The sequence below is a fragment of the Odontesthes bonariensis genome, chromosome 20, assembly GCF_027942865.1.
Source record: "Odontesthes bonariensis isolate fOdoBon6 chromosome 20, fOdoBon6.hap1, whole genome shotgun sequence".
In the NCBI taxonomy this organism is placed as follows: Eukaryota; Metazoa; Chordata; class Actinopteri; order Atheriniformes; family Atherinopsidae; genus Odontesthes; species Odontesthes bonariensis.
This window is the reverse complement of record NC_134525.1, coordinates 22,795,452-22,817,012: the sequence shown is the minus strand read 5'-3', so window position 1 is coordinate 22,817,012 and position 21,561 is coordinate 22,795,452. Positions and strand designations below refer to the sequence as shown.

The 21,561-nt window shown below is 40.8% G+C and overlaps 2 protein-coding genes across 2 annotated transcripts; one reads left to right on the top strand and one right to left on the bottom strand.

Moving 5' to 3' along the window:
• The first annotated feature begins 6,279 nt into the window (after positions 1-6,279).
• LOC142369939 (diamine acetyltransferase 1-like) lies at positions 6,280-10,884 on the top strand. The gene is made up of 6 exons (XM_075452354.1): positions 6,280-6,544; positions 7,529-7,580; positions 7,670-7,750; positions 8,606-8,707; positions 8,802-8,842; positions 10,447-10,884. The coding sequence occupies exons 1-6, from the start codon at positions 6,482-6,484 to the stop codon at positions 10,621-10,623; spliced, it is 516 nt and encodes a 171-aa protein (XP_075308469.1). The 5' UTR covers positions 6,280-6,481; the 3' UTR covers positions 10,624-10,884.
• Positions 10,885-12,749: 1,865 nt separating this feature from the next.
• On the bottom strand, positions 12,750-21,490 carry apoob (apolipoprotein O, b). The gene is made up of 9 exons (XM_075452718.1): positions 21,431-21,490; positions 20,988-21,098; positions 19,771-19,893; positions 19,167-19,199; positions 18,298-18,352; positions 17,589-17,684; positions 17,108-17,199; positions 14,488-14,577; positions 12,750-14,253 (listed from the first exon to the last, which is right to left on the bottom strand). The coding sequence occupies exons 1-9, from the start codon at positions 21,452-21,454 to the stop codon at positions 14,200-14,202; spliced, it is 678 nt and encodes a 225-aa protein (XP_075308833.1). The 5' UTR covers positions 21,455-21,490; the 3' UTR covers positions 12,750-14,199.
• Between the last annotated feature and the right edge of the window lie 71 nt (positions 21,491-21,561).

Below are 21,561 nucleotides of genomic sequence, written 5' to 3'. Positions count from 1 at the left end.
TTTCACTTGACGTCACTTCCGTATTGTTCTACCCAGGTGGTGGGCAGCCTGAGCTGGAGCCCATTGAAAACACTGTGTTTTGTCTGCCACTTTTTGCCCAAAATACCTCAGTTTTGTGCCGTTTTTGGATGTAGCAATCGGTCTAACCGAGAGAAGGGAAAGGGTTACTATCGGGTACCGAAGGTAATCGCCCATAGAGGTGAGAAATGGAAAAAAACTCACAGAACAACGCCGCAAAAAGTGGATAGTTAACCTACGTTTACAGACTGGAGGAGCTGAATTTGCAAATGCTCGTGTCTGCGGTGACCACTTTTCAAAGGTATGTGGGAAATCTAACAGTTTTGTAGTAGTGCAGTAAAGTATTATGTTGCTAAATGCCAATCAACAGTATTGTAATACGGGCTACGTTTGGGCTTTGTTTTGAAGGCTGCCCCAGCGCGTTGTTAGCTACTGTCAGTGGACTGGGCTCCGACGGTCAAGCTGGGTTACCAAAACACAGAGCTAAGACACCGCCAGCGGTGTTTCATGCGATCTCTGAGAGTGGTTGATCTAAACCAAACAAATTTGTCACGTCGTCACAATCTTCACGTTTCAGTAGTATCCACGAAGTGCTTAAGTGCTAACAGCGCACATTAGCTCCCAGGTTCTTGACAACAGAATTGCTCTCGCTCTCTCTCGTGTGCATTAGGCTAACAAAGACACAATGTCAGCATTTGGATATATGGATCTCGGCATTTTATCAAAACATGAATGCCAACATTCACAGCTCGGTATTCAACATGTTAAGCAGCTGGTCATGAACTGTGTTAAATTTTCATTTTAACACCCCCTTTTTTTAAAAAAAAAATCCCGGGGGAAAAATCCCCTGACCCCCCGTTGAAAATTATTTTCATGTCTGGGCTACAGCCCCGAATGTTTGCTCAAGCTACAGACGCCCCTGGATTAAAACTCTTACCAAAGCCAGTAGGGAGCAAGGCGAAAACGTCTTTCCTGTCAAGAAATGATTCAAGGGCTGTTCTTTGCTCGATTTTTAACGAGAATCTCCCGTCGAACACTTTCATTACAGCATCTACAGCAGTGTCAAAAGCTTGACGCTGCTCCATGTTGATATTGAATGAAGCGCTTCCGTGTACAATCCATGGGTTGAGTGGCAGTTCAACCACGTCACTACCTTGAACACGCCTCTACCCCGGGCTTTTGGCGCTGCTCAAAGTTGATTGCTTCCCGAAAAAGTGGGTGGAGTTCCCATTTTTTCGGGAACTCGAATCCACCTGAATGAGCAGTTTGCCTGAATGTAGCAAGTTGTGGCAAGTTGTAGCAAGTATAGCCGAAGGTGTTGCGCATAGGCGTCGATTACGGGGGGGACGGTGGGGACATGTCCCCCCCACTATTTATGATTTGAATTTTGTCCCCACGACTTTTAAAAATGTGCTCTGATGCTACCGAAAAAAAATCCCCACATTCTCAACCGAAATCGTCGAGTCTAAATCATGCGATAGGCGCGCACGAACATGTGAAAACCCCAATTTGGTATTTAGTCGTTTGATTTGCCGACTGTGAGCCACTGTGGAAACATGAAGTTGTAAAATGACAGCGGAGTCGGTGCATTCCAATGACGTCACACCAGAGGTCCGTTTCACGAAGCAGGTTTAGTGAAAACTCTGAGTTGATTAACCCTGAAATGAGGGAAACTTTTACTCAATAAACCTTGAGTTTCTCTCTGTCTCCGCCCTCTTTCAGCCACACACGCCATTTGATTTCCTCATTCATTCAGTCAGCAGAGCGAGTTCTTCTACTTCTAGAAGTCCATTAGGCACAGCAGGAGGCGACTGTTTCCACCAACATGTCCTTTTGACAACGATCCCGTGGCAGCAGGCGACTGTTTCCACCAACATGTCCTTTAGACAACGATCCCGTGGATGAAGGTGCAGCATTATTGCGCAGAGAAATAAATATTCCTCAGGAGATGGTTATCAGGCTGCGCATAGATTTTTGCATTTACAGACAATTATCTTTTTGAGCGGCACCATCAGAATGTGTTGGGACAAAAGAAAAAAAAGACATAAAAGACAAATAAATATTTTTTATGAATAGGCTTAAAAAAAATTATATAGGCCTATTATATTTTATAAAGACACTCGTGTCTTGGGGCTGGATTCCCTCCGGGGATTCCCTCAGCCACTGCACTCATTTCTAAAAACGTATTGAAACTCGCCTTATGAGCGCATTAAGGTTGGTGAAAAACGTAGCCCCTCCTCTTCCCCGTTGCCATGGTGACTCGTCGAATTGGGGCTCCATTGATGCTGGCTTTTTAAAGTTGTGGCGCACACGCTAAACTCTAGGTCCTACTCAGAGTTGATTAAACTCACTCAAATCAGCGTTTCTGGAACCGAAAACTCAGAATTTTCTATCTTAGAGTAGATCAACTCAGAGATCAGGAATAGACTCAGAGTTGGTGGAACCTGCTTTGTGAAACGGACCCCAGGTAAACCGCTTTCCCGGCGAAACTCATTTAGAGCTACTTCTACACAAACAAAAATGCAGCGTTTCTTCGCAACTTCGCTGGTGGTTCTTCCAAGGATAACTTTAGAGGATATACACAGGATCGTGGAGTCACACTCACCAACACCACAGTCCAGGCTGAGGAAAGGGTACAAGTTCTTTGTGGGGGAGTATATACACAGTTATCAAGGTAAATTGTCTAACGTTTTATTTTTATCAGTAGGCTACTCAATAGCCTTCCACATTCATGTTTTGTAATGATAAGCAAACCATATACGATCCATAGAAATCATCTGAAATATTGTCTGTGTGTGAAATGTGTGTTAAATATTTGTCATGTGTAGACTATAATATTATGAATATAATTTGCTATGGTGGCTATGAAGTCTCCGCGTGCAGCGTTAGCATTTTAGTATTAGGTTAGCCAAGGAAACGTTAAGCTAGTTATTTGCAAGGGCGTCAGTTTGGTTTTGGAAGTGGTGGGGACAAAAAACGTAATGCATTCTATGCCCCCCACGGACCACCCACCATCCAGCACATTAAAAAGTAACGCATTCTAGATCTATTCCAGCGTCATGTTTAATAAGCGGCCCTTTTTTTGATGAACGCATACAGAGTTGATAAAATATATCCTTTAATTTCATGTTTCCATATCATTATGATTTGATTCGAAAGTATGTATTTATTCATGAATTAATTACTGTTAATTAATTACGCTACTGTACTGTTTGTAAGAAAGGGGAAAAGTGCAACTGCAACTGCAGTTGTTAGTCCGGACAGACTATCAAAACAAACACAGACTTCGGCCAACGGGCCCTATAACTAAGCAGAAACCTGTAGTCTGTGGGCTCCTCATTCCTCCTCATCGAGCCTCTCACTACCACCTTTCCATCAACTACATTTGACACTGAGCATATACAGAATGTTATTTTCAGGAGTTGCTAAAAAAACAAGCAAATAACTAGTTTAACGTTTCCTTGGCTAACCTAATACTAAAATGCTAACGCTGCACGCGGAGACTTCATAGCCACCATAGCAAATTATATTCATAATATTATAGTCTACACATGACAAATATTTAACACACATTTCACACACAGACAATATTTCAGATGATTTCTATGGATCGTATATGGTTTGCTTATCATTACAAAACATGAATGTGGAAGGCTATTGAGTAGCCTACTGATAAAAATAAAACGTTAGACAATTTACCTTGATAACTGTGTATATACTCCTCCACAAAGAACTTGTACCCTTTCCTCAGCCTGGACTGTGGTGTTGGTGAGTGTGACTCCACGATCCTGTGTATATCCTCTAAAGTTATCCTTGGAAGAACCACCAGCGAAGTTGCGAAGAAACGCTGCATTTTTGTTTGTGTAGAAGTAGCTCTAAATGAGTTTCGCCGGGAAAGCGGTTTACCTGGGGTCCGTTTCACAAAGCAGGTTCCACCAACTCTGAGTCTATTCCTGATCTCTGAGTTGATCTACTCTAAGATAGAAAATTCTGAGTTTTCGGTTCCAGAAACGCTGATTTGAGTGAGTTTAATCAACTCTGAGTAGGACCTAGAGTTTAGCTAGCCTGGGTGCCAGCCGAACTTAGCCCCGCCCATAAAAGTTTTGGTCGGGAAGTTCGGTCTGGCTCTGCTCAGTTGGGAAATCATTATGCCCGACCAAGAATTGGTCGGACCAATCAGATTGCCAGGGCGGGCTTTATACGATGATGGACAGATGATCAACAGGGACATTATAGACTACGTCACTAAAGAGCTGAACACGGCTGCCGCTGGAGAGCTAGGGCGTGTAGATTCTGCCATCGAACCTGTTCTACAGGATCTCCACATTGCATTCATTTTGAAAGACGAACAGAGGAACGCGATAAAGGCTTTTATCGATAGAAAAGATGTTTTTGCCGTCCTTCCTACAACAAGTGTGTGTCGCTTAATCTACGTCACATACTACGTTGCTCTGATTGGTTGTAGGTCTATCCACTTGAGCGAAGAGGCATTTTTTCTCCTGGTTCGGTTGAAACACGCCCCATACCCAAATCTCTATTGAGCAGTATCAGACTCACATTCTGACTAGAATCGTGAGTATGACGTAGTCAGGCTAGAGTTTAGCGTGTGCGCCACAACTTTAAAAAGCCAGCATCAATGGAGCCCCAATTCGACGAGTCACCATGGCAACGGGGAAGAGGAGGGGCTACGTTTTTCACCAACCTTAATGCGCTCATAAGGCGAGTTTCAATACGTTTTTAGAAATGAGTGCAGTGGCTGAGGGAATCCCCGGAGGGAATCCAGCCCCAAGACACGAGTGTCTTTATAAAATATAATAAGCCTATATAATTTTTTTTAAGCCTATTCATAAAAAATATTTATTTGTCTTTTATGTCTTTTTTTTCTTTTGTCCCAACACATTCTGATGGTGCCGCTCAAAAAGATAATTGTCTGTAAATGCAAAAATCTATGCGCAGCCTGATAACCATCTCCTGAGGAATATTTATTTCTCTGCGCAATAATGCTGCACCTTCATCCACGGGATCGTTGTCTAAAGGACATGTTGGTGGAAACAGTCGCCTGCTGCTGTGCCTAATGGACTTCTAGAAGTAGAAGAACTCGCTCTGCTGACTGAATGAATGAGGAAATCAAATGGCGTGTGTGGCTGAAAGAGGGCGGAGACAGAGAGAAACTCAAGGTTTATTGAGTAAAAGTTTCCCTCATTTCAGGGTTAATCAACTCAGAGTTTTCACTAAACCTGCTTCGTGAAACGGACCTCTGGTGTGACGTCATTGGAATGCACCGACTCCGCTGTCATTTTACAACTTCATGTTTCCACAGTGGCTCACAGTCGGCAAATCAAACGACTAAATACCAAATTGGGGTTTTCACATGTTCGTGCGCGCCTATCGCATGATTTAGACTCGACGATTTCGGTTGAGAATGTGGGGATTTTTTTTCGGTAGCATCAGAGCACATTTTTAAAAGTCGTGGGGACAAAATTCAAATCATAAATAGTGGGGGGGACATGTCCCCACCGTCCCCCCCGTAATCGACGCCTATGGTTATTTGCTTGTTTTTTTTTTTTTAGCAACTCCTGAAAATAACATTCTGTATATGCTCAGTGTCAAATGTAGTTGATGGAAAGGTGGTAGTGAGAGGCTCGATGAGGAGGAATGAGGAGCCCACAGACTACAGGTTTCTGCTTAGTTATAGGGCCCGTTGGCCGAAGTCTGTGTTTGTTTTGATAGTCTGTCCGGACTAACAGCTGCAGTTGCAGTTGCACTTTTCCCCTTTCTTACAAACAGTACAGTAGCGTAATTAATTAACAGTAATTAATTCATGAATAAATACATACTTTCGAATCAAATCATAATGATATGGAAACATGAAATTAAAGGATATATTTTATCAACTCTGTATGCGTTCATCAAAAAAAGGGCCGCTTATTAAACATGACGCTGGAATAGATCTAGAATGCGTTACTTTTTAATGTGCTGGATGGTGGGTGGTCCGTGGGGGGCATAGAATGCATTACGTTTTTTGTCCCCACCACTTCCAAAACCAAACTGACGCCCTTGGTGTTGCGTCACTGCGAGGGCGGAGCCTGGGTACCAATTTGCTGTCTTCGCCGTCCAAAACAAACATCCCAGTGTCTCCTCCTTTTGTGCTGATAGGATGAAAAGCAGCCGAAGTGTAACGGTGATTGGTCAGAAATCTGAGCACTGTGCCAACTGGCCAATAGTCTTCGAGTAACATGCGGTTATATATATACCCGAGGTAAACAAAAGAGGTCAGTTCAGTTGAACGGCAGCGACCCAGCCAAGGGTGACTTGTACTGGATGTTCTTGTCTCTACAAAAGCGTCCTGACCAGAGGCTGACTGTGGGGGAAAAGCCACTCTGAAGCGAATGAAGAAACTTCTGATCTTCCACTTCACATACAGAGGACTTCTCACGAAAGGAAAAAAAAGTAAAAGAAGAAAATGGATTATAAATTACGAAAAGCGGAATCCAAGGACGTCCCGGACATATTACGACTGGTGAAGGTAGACTTGAGACAAATAAACATTTCTGGCAAAAATTCAGTTAACATCATCACACGCGATAGGGATTCAAAGTAACCGATAGTGTGGAGTCATCGTTAAACTTTTTGGCTAGCTGATGCTTCGGCTAACAGAGTAGTTTCGATGACGATATTGGTTGACGTCAGACGTGTTGAGCACCGGGTGATGGAGGCAAATCAGGGGAATGAAGGGTGTCCGGGGGATATCCGAGTATGAGATCAGCTGGTGGCCCTAGTTTTCAGCCAGACGAGACGACTCATGAACACTTCGACTTCCTCTTCTCCAAATATGGGCGGTCTGACGGCAAGCTTATGTGCTTATCTACGCTGACCCGGATGAAATGTTATTACAGTTGTATAACGACTGACCTTAAATAAATAACGGATCTGACACAATAACACAGTTATGTCTGAGTATTTTGATTGTTTAGGGCAATTAAACGGGTGGACAAAAGTTAAGACATGCCCATTACAAGTTTCCTAAATGTATTTTCCTTGCCCGGCAAGTAAAAAAAAAAGATTATTTGTCCTGGTAAAATACACAGAAATGGGGAAAATTCACATATTTTAGAGGTAGCAACAAATGAAAGTTGTTTTTACATGTAATTTATCGCACATTCTCGTGTATATGGGTATTACAAAAGTCACCCCATGTTTAGCAAGTAACGCCCTCATGTCGTAACAGTACATAAAAGCAGGCAACCATTTTGTGCAGAACATTGTTAGTAATAGTCAGCTAAGCCCATTAAGTATTTCTATCTTGTACCATAGTTTTAGCTTCTGTATTCAGGTGCCTTGAAATGGTATTTTTAAGCAGTGTTTATATCTAAAACATGTTCAATATTAACTCATTACCAATTGAGAATAACTGTGGATTTGTTGCTATCAGATGTCAGTTCATGTTATGGTCAATAAAGCAGCCGTTAAAGCTGTAAATGTGTACATTTTTCTCTCCTTGTTGTCCCAGGAACTTGCAAAATACGAAGAGATGGAGCACCAGGTGACACTGACGGAAAAGGGTGAGTGTTGCGTCACACCGTCGGCATGTTTACGCAAACAATCATTGGTCTTCCTCCCGTATTTGATGAAAGATTGTTCTTCCGTGTAGATCTCCTTGAGGATGGATTCGGTGACACCCCGTTTTACCATTGCATCATCGCTGAAATCCAAGGAGAGAACAGCAGTGAAGGTGTGAAACATTCCTCCAAACCCCCTCCTTTAAGAATAAAAACACACTCTGACACAGCGGAAAACAGCCTGCTCTCCATGTCAGCCTTTAGATCAGGCCCGAGCTAATCAGATTAGCGGATTTAACTGGTTTTCAGCACGAGGGGTAGCAGTTTTCTACCATCTGGAGGGACGGATTGTCTGTTTACAGGCATCACGGGGTGTGCTTCCTGTTTATATAATTACCGGTCTCATCGTAAGCAGAACTGGCTGTGAGTCAGATGTTTAGCTGCAGGTTTACATTGTTTCCCAATGTATACATTGTCGAAAATACAGTCCCAGTGTGAAAACAGCCTGAGAAACAATCCACAGCACAGTCTCAGTAATTATAGCACATACTATATAGGCTGAAGATTAGGCCAAATAAGGTTCTGTAGCTTGAAAGGAAGTTTCCACTCGAGAGTATCAAAGCAGGAAGAAGTAGGTCAAAAGTAAAACTCTCTTGGGTGGAGAAAAACAGTCTTTCACATGTGTGAACTACATTCCCCGAGGGCCAAACACTTCACACCTGCATCGAGTTTAACTATTCAAGTCCAGACATGCAACTTTAAAACCTTTAGAAAGTATGTTCAGGTGCATGGTATGCTATCTCTACATATAAAATATAGTAATATATACATATAAATGATTAAAGTATTTAAACAGAAGTGTTGTACAGTAAAGAATAAATATGTATTTTACTTACTGACTCTGGATAGTTTTGTTTGACTTTTTCTGCAGATATTTCATTTGCTTAGTTGTTTGAAATACACTAAAAGCGCCTTATTTTTTTTTGTCGCTCTGATGATTTAACACTGCTGTCTGTCTCCCCCTGCAGATCCGAACGTGGTGGGTTTCGCAATGTACTACTTCACTTACGACCCCTGGGTTGGCAAACAGCTCTACCTGGAGGAGTTCTATGTGATGGACACGTACAGAGGTAGGCTCAACTCATCTGCTCATCATTTCACTGCTTTTCTTAAGCTTTATAAGTCTCGAGTTCCAATATTTTCCTCTCCTCTCTCTGTTTTTAGGGCTGGGCATCGGTTCGGGGATCCTGCGACACCTCAGTGATGTGAGTAGATTCCAAAACTGAAACTAAATTCAGCTCCAGCAGCAGCTGGTCAAGCACACATTACATCCTACTAAACATTTCTGCTTTTGTATTTGTATCTATTCTTGGACTCGGTAAAATCAAAAAATAAGATTTCGTGATAATTAACAATAAAAAATCATTTAAAGGCAAGGCAATGCATCTTTATTTATATAGCGCATTTCATACCACAGGCAACTCAATGTGCTTTACATAAAGACAAGGCATTTAAAACAACAGCATAAAGCAGCATAAAAACAAGCAATTTAAAGAGAAAAAAATAGTATAAAAATTAAAAACACAGTTAAAAGCAATCAAAGAAGAGGGGAAAAGAAAGATATAAACTCAACCATAAGCACACCGAAAGAGAAATGTTTTTAACCTGGATTTAAGAGTGCTTACAGTTGGGGCTGATTTCAGTTCTGCTGGTAGTTTGTTCCAGTTGTGTGCAGCATAACAGCTAAAAGCTGCTTCATCGTGTCTAGTTTGAACTCTGGGCTCCACTATCTGACCTGAGTCAGTAGATCTCAGAGCTCTGCTGGGTTTATACTCTGCTCTAGCATGTCATTCATGTATTCTGGACCTAAACCATTCCGTGATTTGTAGACGAGCAGCAGAACTTTAAAATCTATTCTGTATCTGACTGGGAGCCGATGTAAAGACTTGAGAACTGGGGTGATGTGATGTGATCTCTTTGTTCTGGTTAAAACTCGGGCTGCAGCGTTCTGAATGAGCTGCAGCTGTTTGAGACTCTTTTGGGGGTCCAGTCAGAAGACCGTTACAGTAGTCAGGTCTGTTGGAGATGAAAGCATGAATCAGCTTCTCCTGATCTGTTTGGGACATGAAAGCCTTAATTATGGATATGTTCTTAAGTTGATAAAAGGCTGATTTGGTGACTGATTTGATATGATAGTTGAAGGTCAGGTCTGAGTCTATCAGCACGCCGAGGTTCCGGACTTGGTCTTTAGTTTCTAGAGACAGTGACTCAAGATGTTTACTGACAGCAAACCTCTTCTCTTTGTTGCCAAACACAATGACCTCAGTTTGTTCTTGATTTAACTGAAGGAAATGTTGGCTCATCCACTTTTTGACTTGCTCTAAGCAGTCGCACAATGACTCTATAGGACTGCAGTCATCTGGAGACCGTGCGAGATATATCTGTTTTAAACTCATTTTTAAGGAAAGAAATGATTGTAAATTAAATAAAAACATGCGTCAGTTTTAATTTTTCTGTCCACAAGTTGCATCAGAATCAAAGCGCAAGAATTTGAAGAGTGCCATGATTTTTTTTTTATTAGAATTTTTAATATTATTAATGCTTGTGTGGTGTATATGTGTTTAGATTGGAATACTAAAGAATGTTATAGGATCTCTATTGGCTATGCAAACCAAAAAAAAATGATTACCCAACGAATCAAACGTTTAAACCTGTAATTCTTTTAGCTTTTTCTCACATTATTTCACTCTGTTTGTCATGTCTGGAGCTTAAAAGCCTAAAGTTGGTCTGTAGTGACATTGACCAGTTGCATGATGGGAAATGTAGGCATATTGATTGTTCTTTAACTTCGTACTCGTTCGTCCTCCAGCTGGCGATGAAGACGCGCTGCACCGGCATGATGTTTGTGGTGGCGGAGAACAACAAGCCGTCCGTTCAGTTCTACAAGTCGCGCGGTGCTGAGGACCTCTCTCAGGAGGAGGGCTGGAGGCTCTTCAGGTTTGACAAGGAAAGCCTCGTCAAGATGGCCACTCGGTCTGAAGAATGACATGAGGTCCGGCAGAGCGGAGCAGCTGAGGGAGAGAAGTGAACCAGTCCAACCAGATGTCTCGGCTTTTCTCTCCGTTCTGTCGATGGGAGATTTGTTCAAAGTTAAGCTTTGGAACAGGGAATTTTGTATCACAGTAATATGATTCTGCATGTAATTCATTTAGTCTAATAGTATGTCAGTCTTACTCATGTTTATCATAACTTTTTGTTGACTAGTGTTTTTGAGTGTAAAAATCAATAAAAAAGCTTTTCACCTTGATGACTCATCGCCTATTTTTCTCATTCAAAAGTTAATTTTTCAACCATCCCACGTTTGGGTTTCATTTGAATAATCTTATGATTTTTCACATTTCCAATTTGATAAAACTGCAGATGGTAATAACCATCACCATGAACGTTATCTGGATCAAAGGCATTACGGAGGCCTTATGATAAGGCTCTCATCTTGAGTAGCATGCGGTATGAAAAGGGGTGGAATGTGATCCACAGTTTAAACTTTGTGGTCTATGTTAGAGTGGTCACATACAGGTCAACTTAGAGCCTGTTATTCACCTTCGGATCACATTTGTAAAACAGGGTTTCTAACAGATCTCTGGAGAAGAGATTGATTTAGTAACAGAAAACAATCAAAAGAGGGGGTTCTGTTAACATAAGTTATACCTAAAAGACTTGAGTAACACAAATGCCTTGTAGCATGTGCAAAAATAAATAAAATACTCCAGAAAATGACTTAACAATCCATTTTAAGTAGAAACTTCAGAAGAAATCTTTAAATGAATGAAGAAAATTACAAGACCACCAATTCAAGGTGGTGGCAAGAGTTTTTCCAGATGGAAGTAATAAAATTCTTGTGGCTTAACAAATAAAATGGGGTACTTTTCAGGAGCACATCATTTATTTTGACCATATGTTTGGCTTTGCCCTTCAAATCCGGCAGAAAAACAGATTTTACAAGGTAAATAAGTGTAAAATTATCTATGAAATATAAGTAGATTGCACACACTGTAATTTTATACTTCAACTTAAAACTGCTCTGTGTCAACATATTAACTAGCAAAAAATGTTAAATTAATAACATTAAAATGAGTAGTTTTTGTTGCATTTGAACTCTATCCTCAGCCCTTCAGCCGGCGTCTGTCCTCATAAAAATTCATCTTTCTCTACAGTTTATCTCGACGGTCTGTAGAGTAGTTTTTCCATTAAAGATAGAGCTGTTTGTGTTATTTACCTGAAACTTACTGATTCAGATGGGTTGGAGATAACATTAAAAGCATGTCTTGGTGTGATACAACGTAATCTAATAGCACATACAGCTACGTTTCTGCAGATTTTAGTCCATCTCAGAGCAGGTTTTGTGGCCCGGAAAGGGCATGCACTTCTACAGAATAGCACACCACATTAGCAGCTTGGAACAAACTGTTTTTACACCCACAGCACGGCCAAGAGTACTTCTGAGAATGTTCTTTAATTATTCATAAAGAGATGGGGAAGTGACTACTTCTAAGCAGCTAATGAGGAACAAAAGCGCTCACACAGCAGCATGTCACATGAATGCGCCCGATACATTCATGTGTGGAATGGGCTGAGCTCGAACCTGGACAAAGTTTAGCAACAATCAGCTGCTTTGGCTTCTTAAAAACCAAGAAGCCTCAAATCAGCGCAGATTGGCAAGTCAGGGCTCTTTATCAGTAAAAGAGAAACCCACATAAAGTTGATGTAATTACATGTTTTCCGCTCCGTCTGCAGAAACGTGACCTGCGTGGCTGAAAGGCAAATGAAAACCAGGTGGAAAAAGTGGAAAAGAGGGGAAACGAGACATCAGTTAGTGAGGAACTCGCAGCACAGTCTGAAAGTGAATTCAGCTCAGTTTTGGTCTGTTTTTAGAGCCATGCTGTCTGCACGGCTGAGAACTTTGAGCAGCAGTGGTTGTGTAAGGAAGTGGGTTCCCTCACAACAACAACAGGACACGATCGTCACAGACGATTTCAGTCTATATCTTTTCCTGTATGCATTTGAAAAGTGAAAACTACACCTGGCTGGAGTACAAACTATCTGTAACACCTAAATATTACTGAACTATTTCTATCTACATTGTTTCGTCACATCATACAAAAAACTGCAATATGAGTGTTAAATAAAAGCTTTAATGACACAGTTTAGACAGTGTGTGGACAAACAACGATCAATGATTTAGTTGAATACAATGAATACATTATTTGGACCCTTTAATACAAACACAGTGAGTGAAGCTCTTTGAGAGGTTAAATCTGAACAGTGTTGAACTCCAGATGCTCTTCTGTGCAACATGTGACAACAGTTCAACTTTCCACCAAGCCAGACTGATTAAAAGCAGAGAGTGAGCCATTTCACCTAAAATCTATATTTTTAGACATATTCTTTTTTACATATAGAATGGAATAATTCTGACATGACAGCCTGATGAAAAGTTGTTTGATGTTTAAACACAAACAGGAAGCCAGCCAGGAGAGGTAAGACGCTGATATTCCACCAACACAAACACCATGACTCATACTCTGCTTAAACTATAGCCTATCTTTACTTTTCTATCTTTATCTACAAAGCCTGACAGATTTTCATGCAATCAAAGAACCACTCATCATCATTTTGTATTTTGAAAATACTTCGATAAATAAACTGTAAGTGCATCAACAACTTTTAACTAATGCTGTATGTATGACTTCTTAGTTTTTCTAATCAGTACCAGAGAGATTTAACTGTCCAGTGACTTAGTTGAAGTTATGATGCAGCCATGAATATAAATATAACGTAACATAACGTCATTAAATTTGCATATTGATTAAAGCGGCCAACCAGTATGAAGCACCACCTGTTGGTGGAAAATAATCTGGATCAGTGGAACACGAGCAGCCGATTTACTACATAAAGTTCAGTAAAAGATCCTCCTCAGTTCTTTGAAGTCCATGTTTAGATGTTGATAAATCCACCATTTAGTGTCTGCAATGCTATCAACATAACAGAGAAGTCAAACTTGACATCCTAAAACTGGTTCTGAATAGTTAAAACCCTCAAAAGTTTTAGTTTTATCAAAACGATAGAAAGATAGACAAAGAAACAAGAAAGAAAGAAAGAAAGAAAGAAAGAAAGCAAAAGTAAAAAGTACAAATAAAAAATAAAGACGGTTTGATCAGACTGACTGGAAATTTAAGAAGTTTCACATCTCTCTGAAGCAGGAAGCACAAAATGAGGGTGTTTAGAGACATTTTTAACCTGTTTAGATTGACAAAACAGAGACTTGAAGAGCTGAGGTCATTAACTACAAGCAGTAAACAGAGGAGGTGGATCACTAAGAAGCAGCAGATCCAAGCAGTGACCCAAAGAAAGTTGAGCAAACCCGCTTCTGAGAAGAGACTGTGTGTTTAGGAATGACTCAGGTAGAGGCAGAAGGTTTCCAAAGTCCTGCAATATAACTATATAATGCAGTTTGTTGATGTAAAACAACCTTGAATATCTGCAGCTCCGGAGGTTTGTGTAAAGAACTGATGTCGAGGAGTCGTAAAGGTCACCGGTCACAGGTTACTGGTGTTCGTCTGCTTCAGCTGCTTGTTTCGTTGCTCTCTGTTTGCTCTTTCTTCTCAGCCTTCCTAGACTGAAACGGTCAGAAAAACAATTAATCGAATACCACTTCAATTGAAAAAAAGGGACATAAAAACAGAAGGCAATGCTTTCCAAATATCATAAACCAACATTTTATTCATGATGGTACAAAAGTGTCTGAAGTGAGACGTTTTACTGTTTAACCTGATGGCAGCAACTAAAGGCGGGAGAAGTAAGTGGTGCTAAAGAGAAACAGCTGGAGAAACACTGGCAGAACCAGACTCACCTTTTTCTTGCCGAATGGTGGATCTTTCCACAGCGTCTCTATGGCAACACGACCCTGCTCAGTCCAGACGTACACCGAGTCTCGACCCTCCTGGTGGAAACACGAGAAAAAACATCAGGAAGGCACACAGAAGATGCAGCTGCTGATGATTAGGGTTCATTTGTCATGAAAAAAAAAAAAAAAAATCATAAAATAATGATAGCAATAATACTGTCTGTGAATTTCTTGTAAGATTTGGGGATTTTTTTTCATTTTTAGTTTCTATTTTAAAGCCTTCAAGAAAGCAGCATACTCATAAAAGATGTAATAACTCTGAGAAAAGGCAGAGGTGGTTACTTCCAGCTGTTAAAGACGATCCTCTATCAACATGTAACGCAGCATTAATAGAAGTATTTCAGAAAGTAGCTTTTCTCATTTCTAACAATAACCAGACTCTTCATCTCGTCGCCCCGCTCGGTTTTCACATCCTCAGATGTTAGAAGCTGAGGTGTGATTGTGTCGGGGTGTGTCTGTCTCCATGTGTGCGCAAAGGAAACAGAGAGAATAAAATAACCCAGCCATGGGAGGGAATTAGAAACACAATTCACAACCTGGGCTTCCTGCACGGAAGCACAACCCTTTCCTAAAAGGAAACCAGTCACAGATCAAACGCACAAACACCGATAACTGGAAAGTTTTAATGCCTGCGAGGTCGGTCCTAGCTGGATAAATACAGTTTATAGGGTCAGGGTTAGAGTTTCCTCAGTGATTCCCAGCTAAAAACTCTGACTGTCAAATTTTCTTTTCCTTAAAAAGCGCTAATTTGGGCCTAAAATAAAATAAAACAAACAGTGGAGGGGCTGGCAGCTGTTTCCCGAGTGCATGTCAGAGCAGAGGGAAAATATTTAAAACACATTACAACAGATTTGTATCTCCATCAAGTCAGAGTTTCCACTGACGGACCTTTAAAGCATCGGAAAATTCCAGCTCACAGAGCAGCTACGGTCATTTTCCCATTTAGGAGATGAGGATGATGATTATGAACACCTCTAATTCTTCACGTCTACCAAACAGCTCTTGGTGTTAATTGAGGCTCAGCTGCTCTGGTCAAGTCAAGTAACAATCAGGGACAAAAATCTAAAGTCTGGATGGTGACATTGGATTTAAGTTTATTGGATTAGAATTGGAGCAATATAAATACAACTGAACAGAATTTAACCGAATACGCTTCACCTGTTTGTGTTCGATAAGCCATCAGGATGTTTCCCAATGTTTTAGTCTTTTAAAAGACAAAGAAGTGTTACTCAACTACACAAAACAAGGGGACTCCTACTAAAAACATTGGAAAACATTTCCTCAATCAGTCAAACAGGCTGCTAGGAGGAGAGGTGATGTTCCTGCATTCAAATGGGTACCCGATGAATGATTTAAGAAAGTAAGATGGTGCTATGTTACAAAGTAACAACACAGTATTAGAGAAAAACTTAAACCACCGTGGTATGTCTGAAAAGGAGTAAAAAATAGGCAAAAAATATCCCAAAACCAAGTCCCAAACAAGTTAAACACCGAGAACAAAAGCAGATCAAAACAACGTTCCCAAACAAATTTAGAAACTTGCCCAAAACCAGTTCAAATCTTGTCAAATCCAAGTTCAAAGACTTTCCTAACAGTCCGAAACCAGTCTAAAAGGGGGATCTACACAACAAGAGAGGAGGAAAGAAAAAAACAAAACCAATCTAAAATAGTTGAAAAATGTAGCCCAAATCAAATTCATCCCAAAAACGGGACAAAAACTGCTCCTTAACCAGTCCAAAACCAGTGAAAACTATATTGATAAAGACTAAAAAAAAAAAAAAAAAAAAAAAAAAACGCTAGAAACCAGTGCAAAACCAAAACCATGTAAAATATTTGTTCAAAACCAGTCCAGCTTGAAACCTTCCCCAAAACAATCTGAAACCAGTCTAAAACTAGTTGAAGTTACACCAGCACAGAGGAGAAGAAAAACAAACAACAAAACCAGTCTGAAACTGGTGCCAAACCAAGTTGATAACCACGTCAAAGATTTGTCAAAAACCAGCCCCAAACCTCTCAGAAAACCAGCCCACATCCAGACTAAATCCACATTAGAAACTTTCTGAAGACATGGGAAAAAAACCCGCTCCTTAACCAGTCCAAAACCAGTTAAAACTATAATGGCACAGAACTTAAAATGGATCAAAACCAGTTCAAAACCAAAGCCATGTAAGATACTTGTTCAAAACCTGTCCAAATCTTGTCAAATCCAAGTTTAAAACCTTCCCCCAAAATCTGAATCCAGTCTAAAACTACTTGAAATTACACTAGCACAGAGGAGAAGAAAAACATGTCCCTCAACCCAAGTGAATCAGTGGGGGATTATGGACACAGTCTGAACCCACTCTGGTTTTCCAAGTTTTTATAAACAATCTACCTTTAAAAAACATCCAGAAAATACTGAGCGGGTGTGCTGATGAGGTGTGGAGCAGTTTTTCCACAACTGAAGACAACCTCTTTTCCCTTTAGCGTCGAAATCGGAGCCGAATCTGACTCGATTCGACTTGTTTTGTAACCCACACAGTCAGGACATGTTTCGTCTGCTGTGAAGTACGATATGAGGACACACCTTGAACAAGGTCGCAGCCTGCCGGGGGTAAAACATGGAGGCGGTCAGGGCCATGAGTCCGACTGGAAACACCAGCCGCTTTATCCTGGAGCCTGAAAGCCACAAAAACAGGTTTCAGAGTTCAAAGTCAAGAGGAGCTCGGAAAGGATGTGAGCTCTGCTCTTTATCACACATGTTATTGACTGGCTGACTATCTAATCTCACAGAGAGACAGCAGCTGTGTGACTTCCAGAGTTTACTGGCCAACGACATTCAAGAAAGTTCGAAATCCCTCGCATTGAACACATTTTATAGCAGAGCAGGCTGAAAAATATCAGAATGAAACAGCGTTTCTAAACCGTTTTAACGCATCTTTGCAAGCATCGTCCTAATCTGGAATGACTACGAGTTACTCAGCAGGAAACATCTTTTATAGTTATTCTAATCTCACTTGTAATCAGTGGCATGTGGCTTAAGTAGTGTTTGAGAGCATGCACATCACCTTTGGCCAGAAAAAGTCCCAGGAAACCGGAGAAACCCACCACCGCCACGCTGGGGTAGAGGTCAGGAGGAGGGTCGCTGAGGAACCGGTACGTGTCTGTAATGTCCAAGTGAAAGAAAGCATGAACAAGCCGGCATGTTAAGCAGGGACAATTCATTCATTATGAACTACAACTCATTGATCAGGTAAAAGTACCAAACACATGACGGTAGAAGACGCTCAAATGGGAGAGTTTGTTGCTTTTTTTGGCGTCACTTTGGATTATTGTAAACAGAATTAATTAATTAATGAAGAAACATCACCTGCGAGGCTGTTAGCAACAAATCTTGAGTACAACACTTGATTACAGAGGCTTGAAATAAAAACCATATCAGGTTGTTTTAAGTCATACTGAAGAAAGAAAACAACACTTAGGAAATACAAGATATTTAAAGTATTATTGTGCCAGTTATATATAAAAAGATCCAGTAGTGAGGAAACACTACACAGTGTGTATACAGAACATAATGATCTAAAACTAAAATTCAAATAGCAATAATAATAATCCACAGAAAGCTAAATATTTACCTTCAGGACAAAAGCGAATATTTCGCCAGATTCTGCAGTTTCACACATGTACAGAAAAAATTTACTTAATCTTCAATTTTCTCTGTGTTTTGTGTCTCAGATGCAGATGTGTGACACATCTGGACAGAGTGCGTTTTCTCACCGGTGACGGCTGTTACTGATGTGTTGATGGCGGGCTCCACCGTCCTGTACACTCGCTGTGGATCAAACATCAGGAGAAGGAGACAGAGTCTGAACATTAAAGGGGCTGCACCGTTTTTTTTAGCATCTGACATCAAATAACTGATTTTCATTTTCTATTCATTTTTAAATGCCTTCATGACTGTGACCTCAAAGACAAGCTTTCTGTCCTTTCTTTAAGGAGTCTTCAGGAATAGTTCTCCAGGCTTCTTGAAGGAGATCCCAAAGCTCTTCTTTGGATGCCGACTGCCTTTTGTTCCGTTCTCTGCCAACATGATCCCAAACTGCTTCAGTAATGTTGAGGTCCGGGCTCTGGGGAGGATTCATCCCTCCATCAGACCTGTTGCCACTGATTTTCCGTCCACTTCTTGTGTCATTTGGCACAGCTCAGCCTTTTCTCCCTGTTTCCCTTCCTTAAGAACGGCTTCTTGACAGTCACCCTTCCATGGAGCCCATTTCTGATGAGGCTTGGGCCAGCAGCAGATGGATCAGCTGAAGGTCCAGATGCATCTCTCAATGATGTGTCTTTGTGACAGGCTGCTGGTAACAAAGTGCCTAAAGATACAATTTAAAACTGCTTCTTTGCCAAGTTGTCTGTTATGTGTCGACACAACACTGGTTCGTCCCTTGAGTTAGGAGCCTTTTTTCTGCTTGAATGATTCTTAGGTCAGAGTTAAGTGGCTTAATAAAGAACGAAAGGTCTAAAACTGGACTGAAAATGAGTGAAAAAGCACCCAATGTCCAAAGAAAAACTTTGAAAAACCTTCAGAAAGCCTGGACAACTATTGTTGAAAACCACATCCGGACGTAATTCCACAGATCATGACTCACCTCTACTTTCTCCACTCCTACCTGGACACTTTGCTGTAAAAACAGAACACAAAAAATAACACCACATAAAGTAAAAATATGTTTTTGAAAATTACAGCCGAGCCAAACATTCTCTCAAGGACCGTCGGCATTTGACCTTCTGTGCAAATCTGTAAAAATGAAAATAAACAGGATTTTCTTTCACATAATTTAGAATCAGAAATAGCTCATTTTTTCCTGTGATGAAAAGCAGAGAAGTGTCAAATCCTGCCAGATCGGGTTCTCTTTACAGAGAAAAGCCACAACCATCACCTACATTTTAACCTTAAACTCAAACTTTATGGTTTTATCTCCATCATTTACAGGATATTTGGACTCTCTCTCATCAGAGATGAAATCTCCGGAACATTCTTGTATAATTTTTCAGATCTCTGATAAATGATCAACTCAAATCTTAAACATGTTGGAAATATTTGCTTTACATGACTTTGATGTGGTTCAGATTGGCCTCAGAAGTGAAGTAGTAGTTAGCAGCATCGCAGACGGATAGAAACCCATATTCCTGAGATGCATGTAGTCGGAACAAAACCCACAAACTGCTTCAGCCTGAGTTGAGGTTACACACCTGACACTGGTTTGTGTACGGCTCAGCCCATTTCCTCAGTGACGCCACACTCTGCTCCAGCTGCCCTGCCTCCGGCTCCACGTACCGCGGCGTTGAGTCAGGGGTCGTGTACAGAGACGGCAGCTGAAGCAAACAGCACATTTATGCATCTATCAAACTGTAAAATCCAAGATGGATGCTTCTGGGGTTTTATTTTGACTCAGATTTAAGATCAGCTCATAGGTCAGAGCTGATCACTGAGAGCCTGAAACATGAATTCTTTATCACGTTCTGAGAGCGGACCTGATGTGACCGGTTCATACTCAGTCCTGCTGTATTCAGAATATAATTACTTAGACAAAATAATGCGAGAAAAAAAGTCTCCCACAGTTCTAGACGAAAACATGATGCACATACCCAGAAAGAAAAAGGGAGCCCATATAAGGATATGTTCTTGTTTTTGTAGTCGTAAAGGAAATAGTTGTCACTTTACACGTCTTTTTGCCCAGCCATAGTATATTTAGTCCATTTCTGTTCAGTTCACTTCTTCTGCAAACATTAGTTTGATGTCTCTTTGTGGACAATTTTTTCTCTTGTACATAGAGCAAATTTTTACATTCCTTAAATATCTTATTGTGGTCATTTTGTGCTTCTGTGGTTGGTCCGACACTCTTTTCATTTAGCTTCTTGCCACTTTGTGGTTACTTTGTGCCGCTTTTTCTAGTTTTGTGCCTCAGTGAAGCTATTTCATGCCTCCTTTGGTTCAGTTTCGTGTCCCTTTCTGGTTTACTTTGTCCTTCTTTGTGGATAGTTTGTGGCACTTTATGGTTATTTTTTGCCTCTTTGTAAATGATTTGTTCCAATCTGTGATCATTTTGTGCCTCTGTGGTTATTCTGCGACTCCTTTTGTTCAATTTTGTGTTCCTTTGTGGTTATTTTGTTGTTCGAGTGAGTCCGACTTTTTATCATTTAGTCCCTTTCTCATTTTTTTTTTAGTCATATAAATGTATGTAGAGTGGTAATTGCTTACATCTCTTGATAGTTATATATTAACTTAGCAGTAGTGACACATTTATAGTACATGATCCAAACAAACAGAAAATCCAAACACTGGCAGAAATACACCTGTTTGTCGACCAGCTCACGAGGATCAAAAACAAAACAAACATTTTAGATAACTCAGCAGGGGCGGATGACCCATATCTCATCTTCAACGCGCCAGTTCATTATTAACCCACCTCATCGATGCTCAGAACGGGCTGGATGCTCTGCTTCTTCCCCTCGCTGGCAGCCAGCACAGAGCTGCTCATCAGGGCCGTCAGCCCCGGAGCCGCGGCACACAGCGACACCTGGCGGCAAACACACAGACACACACCGGTTAGTGACGAATTAAAGCGATTAATGACTCTGCTATGTCTTTTACGTTATCAGAAAACTAATTCAGACGCATCCCACCACGACAGTGACGCGTCAAAGCTGTTAAGGTCAACCGCTCCTCGTTAACGGCGGTCTATGCTAGTAGCAGCTAGCAACATGCTATAGGAATTGTTGACTAAATTAACAACAGTTGAAGAACTCTACGATGGGGATTTTATGATAAACATTTCTTTCCACTAAAGAAGCTATGAAGTGTAAATCGTTTAAGATGACGAAAAAAGCCAATATCGTTCAAAATAGTTACCAGCTTCACATATGACATATTCATTCAGACTGTCGCTTTTCTACGGCAAGCTGGAGGAGTGACAGCATAAGGCGCATGCGCAATGTATTCTAAACATGACGTAAAAGATACGTACGTGTATAAATGCAAAT

Bases quoted from the DNA above. Each gene is read 5' to 3' on its own strand.
- LOC142369939 (XM_075452354.1), top strand. From the start codon at position 6,482: ATGGATTATAAATTACGAAAAGCGGAATCCAAGGACGTCCCGGACATA. The intron at 7,581-7,669 runs GTGAGTGTTGCG...TCTTCCGTGTAG, and splicing joins GGTGACACTGACGGAAAAGG to ATCTCCTTGAGGATGGATTC. The intron at 8,843-10,446 runs GTGAGTAGATTC...TTCGTCCTCCAG, and splicing joins TCCTGCGACACCTCAGTGAT to CTGGCGATGAAGACGCGCTG.
- apoob (XM_075452718.1), bottom strand. From the start codon at position 21,454: ATGAATATGTCATATGTGAAGCTG. The intron at 19,894-20,987 runs GTGGGTTAATAA...TGTTTGCTTCAG, and splicing joins CCGTTCTGAGCATCGATGAG to CTGCCGTCTCTGTACACGAC. The intron at 17,200-17,588 runs GTGATGTGCATG...TGTGGCTTTCAG, and splicing joins GGGACTTTTTCTGGCCAAAG to GCTCCAGGATAAAGCGGCTG.